The sequence below is a fragment of the Pongo abelii genome, chromosome 1 (genome assembly GCF_028885655.2).
Source record: "Pongo abelii isolate AG06213 chromosome 1, NHGRI_mPonAbe1-v2.0_pri, whole genome shotgun sequence".
In the NCBI taxonomy this organism is placed as follows: Eukaryota; Metazoa; Chordata; class Mammalia; order Primates; family Hominidae; genus Pongo; species Pongo abelii.
The window spans coordinates 96,618,358-96,630,757 of NC_071985.2; the positions used below are offsets into that span (position 1 = coordinate 96,618,358).

Consider the following 12,400-nt stretch of genomic DNA (forward strand, 5'->3'; position numbering starts at 1 on the left):
AGAACTACTCTTCCCAGCTTGCCCCTCTGAGGGAGTAGCCGAGAGGGTGGAGCGAAGTCCCCAGTTTCCGGAGTCACCACGGCTGCTGGGAAGTGGAGTCCGTTTCCTCCCGGTGCTGCGTGACTGGGGATGTGAAGGAGTCTCGTAAACAAACTACAATTCCCGGCGGTCCCCGCGCGTAACAGGTCAGGGCTAGGCTGGGGCCGGGTTCGCGGTGCTCGCTGAGGCGGCGGTGGCTACGGCTGGAGGAGCCGGGCCGGGGCCGCGGCGGAGGCCGCGGCTGGTACTGGGAGGGTGGCAGGGAGGGACGGGGAAGGAAGATGGCGACGTCGGGGGCGAACGGGCCTGGCTCGGCCACGGCCTCGGCTTCCAATCCGCGCAAATTTAGTGAGAAGATCGCGTTGCAGAAGCAGCGTCAGGCCGAGGAGACGGCGGCCTTCGAGGAGGTGATGATGGACATCGGCTCCACCCGGGTGAGGGGCCGCGCCGGGGAGCCGGAGCAGAGCTGAGCAGTTACGGAGCGGAGACCGGAGAGGCGGGGGGTGGCGGGCGCCGCAGCGAAGGAGGCGGAACAGAGCAGGGGACGCGGGCGCCGCCGTTTGGGAGGCGCCGGTTGAGGGCCGAGGGGCAGGAAGAAGGATTTTGCGCAGGGGAGAGCGAAACACCGGAGAGGTTCGGGGTGTAGAGGCGACTGGGGGTCGAGTATGTGAGGTGGGAGTGGGCGGAGAGGGGAGATGAAGTCCGGCGGAGGTAGGAGGTGAGTGGTCCTTGTGCATCCCTGACGGAGTCCCCTCGAGGACGCTACTGAAGCATGCCTGGTATTGGGGTATGGCCTGGGAGGAGGGCTGCTTGTCTGTAACCTGGCTCTTCTGAGTTTGTGATCTCCTCCAAACTGGTCTCTCTGCCTTCTGCGCTTTGGTGCCCCCGGGAAAGGGCCCCTTGCGTGGTTTGAACGAGCGGTGCTCTGTATAGTGGGGCAGGAAGTCCCCTCCTGCGTCCCGTCCTTTTGCTTCCTTTTTCAAATACTTCTTGTGGTTTCCTGACGTGAATGAAGGTGAGGTCCATTGCTTGGTGTTTTGTCCTGGCCTCCTTGGAGGAGAGGTAGGGTTTTGAATCCTAAAACTGGGTAACCGTCCGACTATAAGTTGTGTGGAACTCTATGGTTTGCTGAGCTTTCTAGGGAGATGGCTGCTTTGTGGGTTAGTGTGTAGGGTGCCTTGGAGGGTCTTCTATGTGTAGGGAATATTCATTCCTAGAAAGTTCTTGAAAGAACTTTCAGGCCTCTGCCAGTCTGCCTCTGAAGCCCCCCTGGCCTTGGTTTCTTGCTTTCCAAGGCTGAATGTCAGAGGGACCAAGGGGTGGGAGTCCGCCTAGGTGGTATGCAGTCTTAATTTAGGGACACATTCTTCTAAAACAACAGTAGGTAAGGATACTGCAATGATTGCTCACGGCAGAGAGCTAGAAGGAATTAAAGGTTGATGGTGGAACATTACTACAACATCTCTAGCCTTTTTCTGCTGGTCTGACTGTGGTTGCATCTATGACTGTGACTCTGGTTGTATTTTTATGTGTATCCCCCTTGACTCTCTTAGTCTTTTTTTTATTTTCTCGTCCTTTCCCCTTTGAGTCTCTAGGGACTATGTGCCCTAGTTTGTGGGAGTCAGAAGTTAGGTGGGGAGGCAAATCTGGGAGGGTGTCTGTGCACGCATGTACACACTTACATGCATGTGTGTGCATAACCTACTGTAACCACTGTGAGGATTATGATCTAACTGTAGACTGCTCCCCTTTAGGAGTTTTTTCATCATGTTGGGGACAGAGACGGGAAGATGGGAGGCTGATCTTGATAGCGTGAGGCCCTGCCCTCGGGACTGTGATTCTGGCAGAGGCATGGTGGGATCTTAGGGCTCGTATGTGCAAAGAAAGCCTGTGCAAAACTCAAAAGCTGGGGCTTCTCTTTACTGTGCCTCGATCTCTTAAAAGGCCCCTTCTACCCACCTTGCTCATATTGGTTAATTTCTCAGCTACACAGAAAAATCTAGTGGGCATACATGGCCAGGGGACCCAAAAATCTAGAGCTAGGGACAAGATATCTGGGACTCAGCCTGTTATCTGGCCAGGTGGGAGGGTTCATTTGAAACAGAGATGGCCATGGGAGGCTATACCACTGAGATACCGGGGTTGCCATATATGTTGATAGTGGTCTTGAAGCGGTCCAGAGGTCAGCACAGTGCTCACTATGCTGACCTCCTGGAACAGAATGTCATTTCTGATGTTGGCTTCTGTACAAGAGTGTGACCCTGGAAGCTCTTAGAACTTGCCCCTCCTCAGCTGCCCTCCTCCCCATGGCCTTGCCCTGGGCCTGTTTATTTGGCTGGTGGCAGAGGCTGAGCCTTGGAAATAGATGCTCACCTCTCACAGAGATAGGATATCTGTACACAGGCTAAACCCATGCCAGGCTGTCTTACGCCTATGCCAGACATATCTCCCCAAAGTGAGGATGAGACCAGGAAGATGGCCCTGGCCCATGCTAGAGTGGGCTACTGCTCTCTCTCCACCTTCCTTCTCCAGGCTTCCCTGCCAATTCAAGAGCCTTAGGATTCAGTGGAAGAATGTCCCTTGGTTTTGGTGCTGTTTTTCCAGCTAGGAGAGCTGCCATTCCTTGGATGTTCTAGTTTGGGAGGTGCAGGCTTTGTGTAGCCTTCCTGATGCTGGGCAAGTGGCAGAGCCCAGAAGCCTGTGCTCTCCAGAGTGGGAAGGAAAGAGGCTGGCAGTAATGACTCTGTGACATCCACCTGTGGCCTTCCTCTTACTCTCTCAATTAGTCCTGGACGCATCTGGAAAGAAAGCAGAGGTTCCTAATAGGCACTCCCCCTTGTGAGTAGCCCGGGGGCTCCTGGCAGCCCCTCAGGGACTCTGCTTAGAGTGATGCCAAATGAGACAGGCCTTCAGCAGAGTATCTGTCTCTGCCTGGCAGGATGATGTCAAGCAGTAGTGATATCATTGATGAGGGTAGTCTGCAGATGGGCTCTGGCGAGTTATTTGCACCAAATCTCGGTGGACCTTTCAAACCCCAACACTGGCCTTTTTTCTGGCAGATTATTTCTTTATTTTTTTTTACTTTTTTTTTTGGAGACAGGATCTCACTCTATCACCCAGGCGGCTATAGCGGAGTGACATAAACATGTCTCACTGCAGCCTCTACCTCCTGGGCTGAAGTGATCCTTTTTTTTTTTTTTTTTTTTTTTTGAGACAGAGTCTCTCTCTGTCGCCCAGGCTGGAGTGCAGTGGCACAGTCTTGGCTCACTGCAACCTCTACCTCCCAGGTTCACGCCATTCTCCTGCCTCAGCCTCCCGAGTAGCTGAGACTACAGGTGCCCGCCTCCACGCCCGGCTAATTTTTTGTATTTTTAGTAGAGACAGGGTTTCACGGTGTTAGCTAGGATGGTCTCAATCTCCTGACCTCGTGATCCACCTGCCTCGGCCTCCCAAAGTGCTGGGGTTACAGGTGTGAGCTACTGTGCCTGGCCTAGATTTTCTTTTTTTTTTTTTGAGACGGAGTCTCGCTCTGTCACCCAGGCTGGAGTGCAGTAGCACGATCTTGGCTTACTGCAAGCTCCGCCTCCCACATTCACGCCATTCTCCTGCCTCACCCTCCCGAGTAGCTGAGACTACAGGCGCCCGCCACCACGCCCAGCTAATTTTTTGTATTTTTAGTAGAGATGGGGTTTCACCATGTTGGCCAGGATGGTCTTGATCTCCTGACCTCGTGATCCACCCGCCTCGGCCTCCCAAAGTGCTGGGATTACAGGTGTGAGCTACTGTGCCTGGCCTAGATATTTTAAAAGCAGTGGCAGCAGCAACATATCCTGGTGACAGAGATGGCAAGGATGGCTGAAGGAAATAGTGCTCAGGACCCTCCTGACATTCCCACTTGTTCCTCATGTCTCAGTTACAGGCCCAAAAACTGCGACTGGCATACACAAGGAGCTCTCATTATGGTGGGTCTCTGCCCAATGTTAACCAGATTGGCTCTGGCCTGGCCGAGTTCCAGGTGAGTAGACCCCAGCCAGGGAGGAGTGGAGTTTCTTAGGCTGCTTCCTCTGCTGACTTCTGTCCTTTTTGGCAGAGCCCCCTCCACTCACCTTTGGATTCATCTCGGAGCACTCGGCACCATGGGCTGGTGGAACGGGTGCAGCGAGATCCTCGAAGAATGGTGTCCCCACTTCGCCGATACCCCCGCCACATATCCTTCACAGGGGACTTGGGAGTGTCTGAAAGGTAGTGGGGATGGGGGTTCCTCAGGGACTCATAGGAAGCACTTAAGTGTTGTGCAGTCCCATCCTTCTCGTGGAGCTCTTCTTTACCTAGCTTCCCTGAAAAGCGACCATAGCCCCTGCGTCAGCACCTGCTCCTGTGATAAGGAGTTTTGCTCCTGAGGCTGTGCCCCCTGTCTCTGGCTGGCTCTGGCTGGCTCTGGCTGTCTTCACATCAGCTTGCTGCCAGAGGCAAGCCTTCCTTGTCTCCTGCTAAAGGAGATTGGGTCTCTTCTCCTCACATTTCTAAGTTTGCAGTCTCAGAGACCTGCATACCTGTCTCCTCCAAGCCCTGCCTGAACATTCTCCTGGATTTTTTCAGCCCCTTTAGACCTGATTCCCTTTTTCTCTTCCATTCTTTGATCCTATTGTTGTCCCTTATAGAAAAGAAGAAAGGTATGTGTTTCTTGAAACAACTTACCTGCTGCCTCCATTGTTCTTTCCTCATTTGGCCTCTATCTCATCTGTCCTCTCTACTTTTTTCCTTAACTGGTGCTGTTCACATTGACAGCTCTCCCTATAGTCCTGCCTACTTATCTCCTCCCCCAGAGTCTAGCTGGCGAAGGTAAGTGTCCAGGGCGGGCAGACACTCCTGCCTACTCTCTGACGTGTTTCTGGAGGGAGTTGCCCTTTCTGGGTTGGGGCTGGGATTACTGGGCTAAGGTTTCAACAGTACCTCTTCCTATAACGCCAGGGCTGAGAGAGGTGGAGGCAGTTGGAGTAGGTGGGTCAGAGTCCACCCTTGGCCATGTTGACACGAGTGGTCAAGCCTCCCAGTCCAGCCAGAGCAGAACCAATGGGAACTGTAGCCAGACTGGGGTGTGTGTGTAAGGGGGAGGGGAGAATAGCAGAGGGGCAGGTGAAAATGGCAACCTTCTGACAAGGGTGGGTGCAAGATGTAGTGCTCTGGCACTTTTAGATTTCTTAAACTCTCCCCTTGTCCACCTCACTTTCAATGCTCATACCCAGGAATGCTGCTGGGCTCCAAGATTCCCATTCAGCTGGTCCTGGCAGAAGTTTCCAGCTCTCTTAGATTGACTGGGGGAGGGGTCAATTATAGGCAGAAGAACCAGAAAGAAAAGGGGATGATCTGGGTGCTCAGCCATCTTCACTTCCACCTTAGCTGCCCCACATTTTCCAACCCCTAAGCCCACCTTCTTGTCCACTGTCAGCCTTCCTCCTCATGACTTTGTTTTTCTACCCCAGGATGATGCCCTGGGGCAATTTCCCTGCAGAGAAGGGACAGTTGTTTCGACTACCATCTGCACTTAACAGGTGATGGCCTTTGCCTTCTTTAGGCCAGATCTCTTATCTGTAGTTTCTGGGGCCCTGCTCCCTCACCCCCACCCTGTTCCAGACCAGCTAGTGTTTTCCCTTGCTGGGCAGGGCTTAGAGCTGTCACTGGTGTCAGCTCATTCCTGCTCCCCCCATAGGACAAGCTCTGACTCTGCCCTTCATACAAGTGTGATGAACCCCAGTCCCCAGGATACCTACCCAGGCCCCACACCTCCCAGCATCCTGCCCAGCCGACGTGGGGGTAAGTGGCCCTGTCCCAGGTTTGGGAGTAACCATGGAGCTATTTATTTATTTATTTATTATTATTTCTTTTTTTTTTTGAGACGGAGTCTCACTCTGTCGCCCAGGCTAGAGTGCAGTGGTGCGATCTCGGCTCACTGCAACCTCCGCCCTCCGAGTTCAAGTGATTCTCCTGCCTCAGCCTCCCCAAGTAGCTGGGATTACAGGCATCTGCCACTGCGCCTGGCTAATTTTTTGTGTTTTTAGTAGAGATGAGGTTTCACCATCTTGGCCAGGCTGGTCTTGAACTCCTGACCTCGTGATCCACCTGCCTTGGCCTCCCAAAGTGCTGGGATTACAGGCATGAGCCACCATGCCCGGCCTCCATGGAGCTATTTAAAGCAGGTAGGCAAGTGAGCACTGCAGCCAACGCCACTGTATCCCTTGCAGGTATTCTGGATGGTGAAATGGACCCCAAAGGTATGTGTTCCTCACTGCTGTGGGTACTGAATGCCAAAGAATTTCTGGGCTGGTGTTGGGGTTGTGTGCAGGTTCAGGGAGCAGGACTCCTTCCCGCCTGCTTCTGCTTCCTGTCCTGCCTTACTGGCTCTTTCTCCAACTCTCCCATCACCAGTCTTTCTCTTTCAAGTACCTGCTATTGAGGAGAACTTGCTAGATGACAAGCATTTGCTGAAGCCCTGGGATGCTAAGAAGGTAGGAGGAGGCCACCGGGTGTCACCCACTAGTCTCTCTGCTATCCCCTTGCCATGGGCAGGCCTTCCAGGGTTCTCCACTGAGCACTGTCCTCATTTTCCATATTCTCCCTTCTCTCCTCAGCTATCCTCATCCTCTTCCCGACCTCGGTCCTGTGAAGTCCCTGGAATTAAGTAAGTACTCCCTGAGTTTGGCTGAGAGGTGGCGGAAGGAAGTACAGGGAGATGTAGGAGACTGATCTCTGCTCTTCCCTGACCACTGCATCCCCCTCCTATTTACATCTTTCTTTTTCTCTCCTTCCTCTAGCATCTTTCCATCTCCTGACCAGCCTGCCAATGTGCCTGTCCTCCCACCTGCCATGAACACGGGGGGCTCCCTACCTGACCTCACCAACCTGCACTTTCCCCCACCACTGCCCACCCCCCTGGACCCTGAAGAGACAAGCTACCCTAGCCTGAGTGGGGGCAACAGTACCTCCAATTTGACCCACACCATGACTCACCTGGGCATCAGCAGGGGCATGGGTCTGGGCCCAGGCTGTGATGCACCAGGTGAGTGGCTGTCCTGGCCATGTGCCCACTGGGTGCTGCCTGGCTGGAGGGATGAAGGGAAGGGAGGTTTGAGCACCTGAGATCCTGCTGTGATCACCTACACTGCTTGTTACCTCTGCACCCCAGGATTCCCTCACGGCAGTTCTCAGCCAGTGATAACTGGTAGGTGTGGTGTTTCCTAGAAAGAAGAGGAAGGGCAGCCCCCAGATGGGCAGTGCTATCAGGGATAGAGTAGGGAGGATGTTGTGTTGCCGCTTTCATAGTCTGGTCACTGCCACCCATTCTGGGTGGAAAGGGGCTCAGTTCCCATCAGTAACCGTTGGCATCTCTGGTTTTTTGTCTGTGCCTGCAGGACTTCATTCACCTCTCAGCCACCCATCCCTGCAGTCCTCCCTAAGCAATCCCAACCTCCAGGCTTCCCTGAGCAGTCCTCAGCCCCAGCTTCAGGGCTCCCACAGCCACCCCTCTCTGCCTGCCTCCTCCTTGGCCCGCCATGCACTGCCCACCACCTCCCTGGGCCACCCCTCACTCAGTGCTCCGGCTCTCTCCTCCTCCTCTTCCTCCTCCTCCACTTCATCTCCTGTTTTGGGTGCCCCCCCTTACCCTGCTTCTACCCCTGGGGCCTCCCCCCACCACCGCCGTGTGCCCCTCAGCCCCCTGAGTTTGCTCGCGGGCCCAGCCGACGCCAGAAGGTCCCAACAGCAGCTGCCCAAACAGTTTTCGCCAACAATGTCACCCACCTTGTCTTCCATCACTCAGGTATGCGTGGCTGCCTTCCCTGCACGTCTGTCTCCCTTCCCTTTTCTCCTGCCATGTTGTTTCCCCCCAACCCTCCTTTCCTGAAATACCTACTCTATACTCATCCCCTTCCATTCCTCTGTCCTCCACCTGCTCCATCTTTTATCCATCTTGTCTCCTCTTGCTTCACAGTGCAAACCCAAACGCTGTGGTTAAGCTTTTTTAGTTTCAAACCCTGGCTCCACCTCTTACTAGCAGTCACCTTGGACAAGTTATTTAACTTCTATAAACCTCAGTATTTTCATTTCTAAAACAAGGATGGTTCATAAGGATCAAATGAAATAACATACATAAAATACTTAGCACTACACATAGCCCAGGTATATGCTTGACAAATATTAGCTTACCCTTTCCTTTTATTTGCCTCCTCTGTTCCTATCCGTTTTGTGTCTGTCTTTTATCTCATGCCTCTATCCTGTCCCATCTACTCCCCTGTATCCCCTCCTAATTTCATAGAATTCGTAGAATCAGTGAATTTCCTACTATGGAGCCCAATCCCTTCACTTAATAGGTGAGGAAAGTGGGACCTAGAGGGAAAGTGACTTTTCCAAGTTTACCCAGCAAGTTAGGAAGAGTTGAGACTAGAACTTGAAACTCTTAGTTTAGGGCTTTTTCCACAGAGATGAAATTCTTAGCCCTTGTCTCCCTTCTTGTCCTTTTCTTCCTGTTTGCTATCTCTACTCCTCTTTTCTTTCATCCAAATGCTCTTTTCCCTCTCCTCTGCCCAACTTTTCCTCCTCCATTGCTATCCCTGGAATGTGTGTTCTGTGTTCCATCTTTACTCAGGTCCCCTCTTTTGTAGGAAAGACTGAGGCCAGATTAGCAAGGGCTCTGTTCCCAGAGTGTGGAGTGAGCTTGACTTCCCTTCCTTTCTTTCTCCTTTTCTTTCCTTCGTTTCCCACTCCCTCTGGCCTCTTCAGGGCTGTAGAACAGCAGTTCTCAACCTTAGTTCCTTATTTACTAACAATAAATAGTTCAAGTATCAAGGTTTAAGAATGGTTTACTTCTAAGGCTAGGCACGGTGGCTCATGCCTGTAATCCCAGCACTTTGGGAGGCCAAGGCAGGAGTTCAAAGCCCAGGAGTTCAAAACTAGCCTGGGCAATATGGTGAGACCCAATCTCTACAACAAATAAAAAATTACCCAGGTGCAGTTGTGCACACTTGTAGTCCTGGCTACTGGGGAGGCTGAGATGGGAGGATCACTTGAGCCAGGAAGGTTGACGCTACAGTTCCAACTATGATTGCACCCCCAGTTCCAACTATGATTGCACCCCTGTACTCCAGCCTGGGCAACAGAGTGAGGCCCTGTCTCAAAAAAAGAGAATAGTTTACTTCTGGAATAGATTTAAAATTACCCCTGTGTTAGCCTCACTATATCACTTTCATTCTGATAGGCACTTTTTTTTTTTTTGAGACGGAGTCTCGCTCTGTTGCCCAGGCTGAAGTGCAGTGGTGTGATCTCGGCTCACTGTAACCTCCCACTTCCTGGGTTCAAGCAATTCTTCTGTGTCAGCCTCCCGAATAGCTGGGACTACAGACGCCTGCTACCATGCCCAGCTAATTTTTGTATTTTTAGTAGAGACGGGGTTTCACCACGTTGGCCAGGCTGGTCTCGAACTCCTGACCTCAGGTGATCCACCCGCCTCAGGCCTCCCAAAGTGCTGGGATTACAGGCATGAGCCACCACACCCTGCCAACTCATACGCATTTTTGAGTAACTGCACTCAACCCCAGGGATGCCCGTGAGAATGTGGAATGTTGTCATGTTTGTTTTGTTAATGGTTGTAGCTAAAGAAGGTGGGAAGCCCTGACTGAGAGTTCTTGGGGTATACACTGAGTGGTAAGCTTCCCTCTTTTTACTTCTTTTCAGGGCGTCCCCCTGGATACCAGTAAACTGTCCATTGACCAGCGGTTGCCCCCATACCCATACAGCTCCCCAAGTCTGGTTCTGCCTACCCAGCCACACACCCCAAAGTCTCTACAGCAGCCAGGGCTGCCCTCTCAGTCTTGTTCAGTGCAGTCCTCAGTTGGGCAGCCCCCAGGCAGGCAGTCTCATTATGGGACACTGTACCCATCTGGGCCCAGTGGGCACGGGCAACAGTCTTACCACCGGCCAATGAGTGACTTCAACCTGGGGAATGTGAGTATTCAGGCTCCTTGCTCAAAAACAGGGGAGGGGGTGAGGGTGGGTCAATGGGGCCTGAATGGCATGGCTGGTACACTGTGAATGGGGAGATCTAGGTGGGGTGGGTGGCAGGGAGATCTCCTCTCCCCGGGGGTAACATAGCACTGCCAGCTTGGGGCTCCTCTCTTCCTGCGTTTGACCCTACTCCTGCCCCTCTATTTCTGCTCAGCTTGCTCTTTGATGACTTCTGCCTTGACCCGTTCTCTTCCTGGCATGCACATGCTCTGGCCAGCAGGTACGGTGCCCATACTTACTTCGGGCCCCGTGCTCGCTTCTGTCGCTCTGCTTGCTGCCACCTCCCTCTGTCATTGCCTCTGTTCCTGGGGTGGATGAAGGTTGCTGGGTGAAGGGGATATGTTAGCAGGGCTAGGCAGGACACCAGTTCTAAATCCTACTTCCTCAAGATTTGTCTGTATGTCTATAGCTGGAGCAGTTCAGCATGGAGAGCCCATCAACCGGCCTGGTGCTGGATCCCCCTGGCTTTTCTGAAGGGCCTGGATTTTTAGGGGGTGAGGGGCCAATGGGTGGCCCCCAAGATCCCCACACCCTCAACCACCAGAACTTGACCCACTGTTCCCGCCATGGCTCAGGGCCTAACATCATCCTCACAGGTGAGTGGGGGTGGGTGGTGATGGGAAATGGAAGGAGGAAGTGGCACATTCGCTAATGAGTAGGAGATTGAGGGGTCTTGGAAAAGTTTACAGGACATAGGGTCCTCACCTATCTCTTCTACCCACAGGGGACTCCTCTCCAGGTTTCTCTAAGGAGATTGCAGCAGCCCTGGCCGGAGTGCCTGGCTTTGAGGTGTCAGCAGCTGGATTGGAGCTAGGGCTTGGGCTAGAAGATGAGCTGCGCATGGAGCCACTGGGCCTGGAAGGGCTAAACATGCTGAGTGACCCCTGTGCCCTGCTGCCTGATCCTGCTGTGGAGGATTCATTCCGCAGTGACCGGCTCCAATGAGGGGACCTCATCACCATCCCTCTTCTTGGCCCCATCCCCCACCACCGTTCCTTTCCTCCCTTCCCCCTGGCAGGTAGAGACTCTACTCTCTGTCCCTAGATCCTCTTTCTAGCATGAATGAAGGATGCCAAGAATGAGAAAAAGCAAGGGGTTTGTCCAGGTGGCCCCTGAATTCTGCGCAAGGGATGGGCCTGGGGGAACTCAAGGGAGGGCCTAAAGCACTTGTAACTTTGAACCGTCTGTCTGGAGGTCAGAGCCTGTTGGAAAGCAGGGGTAGAGGGGAGCCCTGGAGGCAGGGTTTGTCCGGATGCCTAGGGGTGGGCAGTGCCAGCCCCTCCTCACCACTCTTCCCCTTGCAGTGGAGGAGAGAGCCAGAGTGGATACTATTTTTTATTAAATATATTATTATATGTTAATAAAAAAATCATATCAAACCCTTGGTGTGGTTGGTTATTATTTGGGGCATGGCTGGGGATCTAGGGAGTTATAGGGCCATGGGTCTTTTTATCTATTAGGCTTTTTGCATCTTCTTAGCACCACTATGCTTTGTGGAAGAGCCCCACAGCTTCGGAATTTGTACCCAGCACGGATGTAGGCTTCCACAGCAGCAGGAAATCACTTCGTGTGCCCTCCTGTCTGTCCAGGGCCCTGCTGCAGCATCAGATGGGGACTTTGACTGGTCAGACAAGTTATTCCTCTTCCTCAACCCCAGGTCTGACAGTGAGTCAGGGGGTGAGGAGGTGATTGCTGGCTGAGCCCACAGGTCTGGAGTGCTCCTAGGTCTCAGGGAAGCCTTCATCCTCACTCCCTCACTATGCATGAATTCACTTCACCCTCTCCACTCTTCACCACTCATTCATTTTAGTTTTAATTAAACAGATCCTTCAGTGCCATGCATGTTCTGAAGGTTTTCTCTTTCTGGATTGGGTTGCTAGCCCTTGGACCAGCCGTGTGGGCCTCCGTACCCCTCACTCCTCCAACTAGCATAGTGAGAAGAGTAGCGCCCCGCAGTTACCTTACCCCCACCTCCACTGCTCTATTCCACACCCTGCAGTCCTGGCCTCTCTTCCTCTTTCCAAAGCTCTTGTCATTTTCAGAAAAGAGAACTGAGAGCTTCTGGTTCTGGTCCGAAGGGAATGCCCTGTGCCCTAAACCTGGAAGTAGGGGGAGCCACCTGGCTCCCCGTAGACTAGACCTTCGGAGCTTCACCTGCGCCCACATCATGCTTGCCACATCTGACTGCAGGACCCAGGCGGGAAGGGAGCTCGCCGCGGACCTCAGGGTCGCCTGGGGTCAGTGTCCTGCGGCACCGGCTGGATGGTGGGAAGCTACCTGGTTGCAGGGGGCCCTCCCAGCCGCC

The 12,400-nt window shown here is 53.2% G+C and overlaps 1 protein-coding gene across 4 annotated transcripts; it reads left to right on the plus strand.

The window, feature by feature from the left end:
• The first annotated feature begins 163 nt into the window (after nt 1-163).
• Nucleotides 164-11,474, plus strand: CRTC2 (CREB regulated transcription coactivator 2). Of its 4 annotated transcripts, none has more exons than XR_010137809.1 (14): nt 164-473; nt 3,953-4,054; nt 4,130-4,243; nt 4,817-4,881; nt 5,523-5,591; nt 5,750-5,853; nt 6,282-6,311; nt 6,466-6,545; nt 6,669-6,718; nt 6,852-7,096; nt 7,449-7,855; nt 9,766-10,035; nt 10,250-10,315; nt 10,505-10,691. XR_010137809.1 is itself a non-coding variant. In XM_054552928.2 (14 exons), exons 1-14 carry the CDS (start codon nt 321-323, stop codon nt 11,038-11,040), a joined length of 2,097 nt encoding a protein of 698 aa, XP_054408903.1. In that variant the 5' UTR covers nt 164-320; the 3' UTR covers nt 11,041-11,474. The 4 variants fall into 4 exon arrangements, 3 of the variants coding, with proteins under 3 accessions (XP_054408903.1, XP_054408911.1, XP_063573600.1); XM_054552928.2 differs by lacking the exon at nt 10,250-10,315 and adding an exon at nt 10,820-11,474; XM_054552936.2 differs by lacking the exon at nt 10,250-10,315 and adding an exon at nt 10,820-11,474 and having other exon boundaries at nt 6,481-6,545.
• The last annotated feature ends 926 nt before the right edge of the window (nt 11,475-12,400 follow it).

What these genes read in the sequence shown, in the direction of transcription:
- CRTC2 (XM_054552928.2), top strand. Translation starts at nt 321, where the DNA reads ATGGCGACGTCGGGGGCGAACGGGCCTGGCTCGGCCACGGCCTCGGCT. An exon ending in TGGTGAAATGGACCCCAAAG is followed by an intron (nt 6,312 to 6,465) that starts GTATGTGTTCCT and finishes TCCCATCACCAG; the next exon opens with TCTTTCTCTTTCAAGTACCT. An exon ending in TGTGAAGTCCCTGGAATTAA is followed by an intron (nt 6,719 to 6,851) that starts GTAAGTACTCCC and finishes TCCTTCCTCTAG; the next exon opens with CATCTTTCCATCTCCTGACC.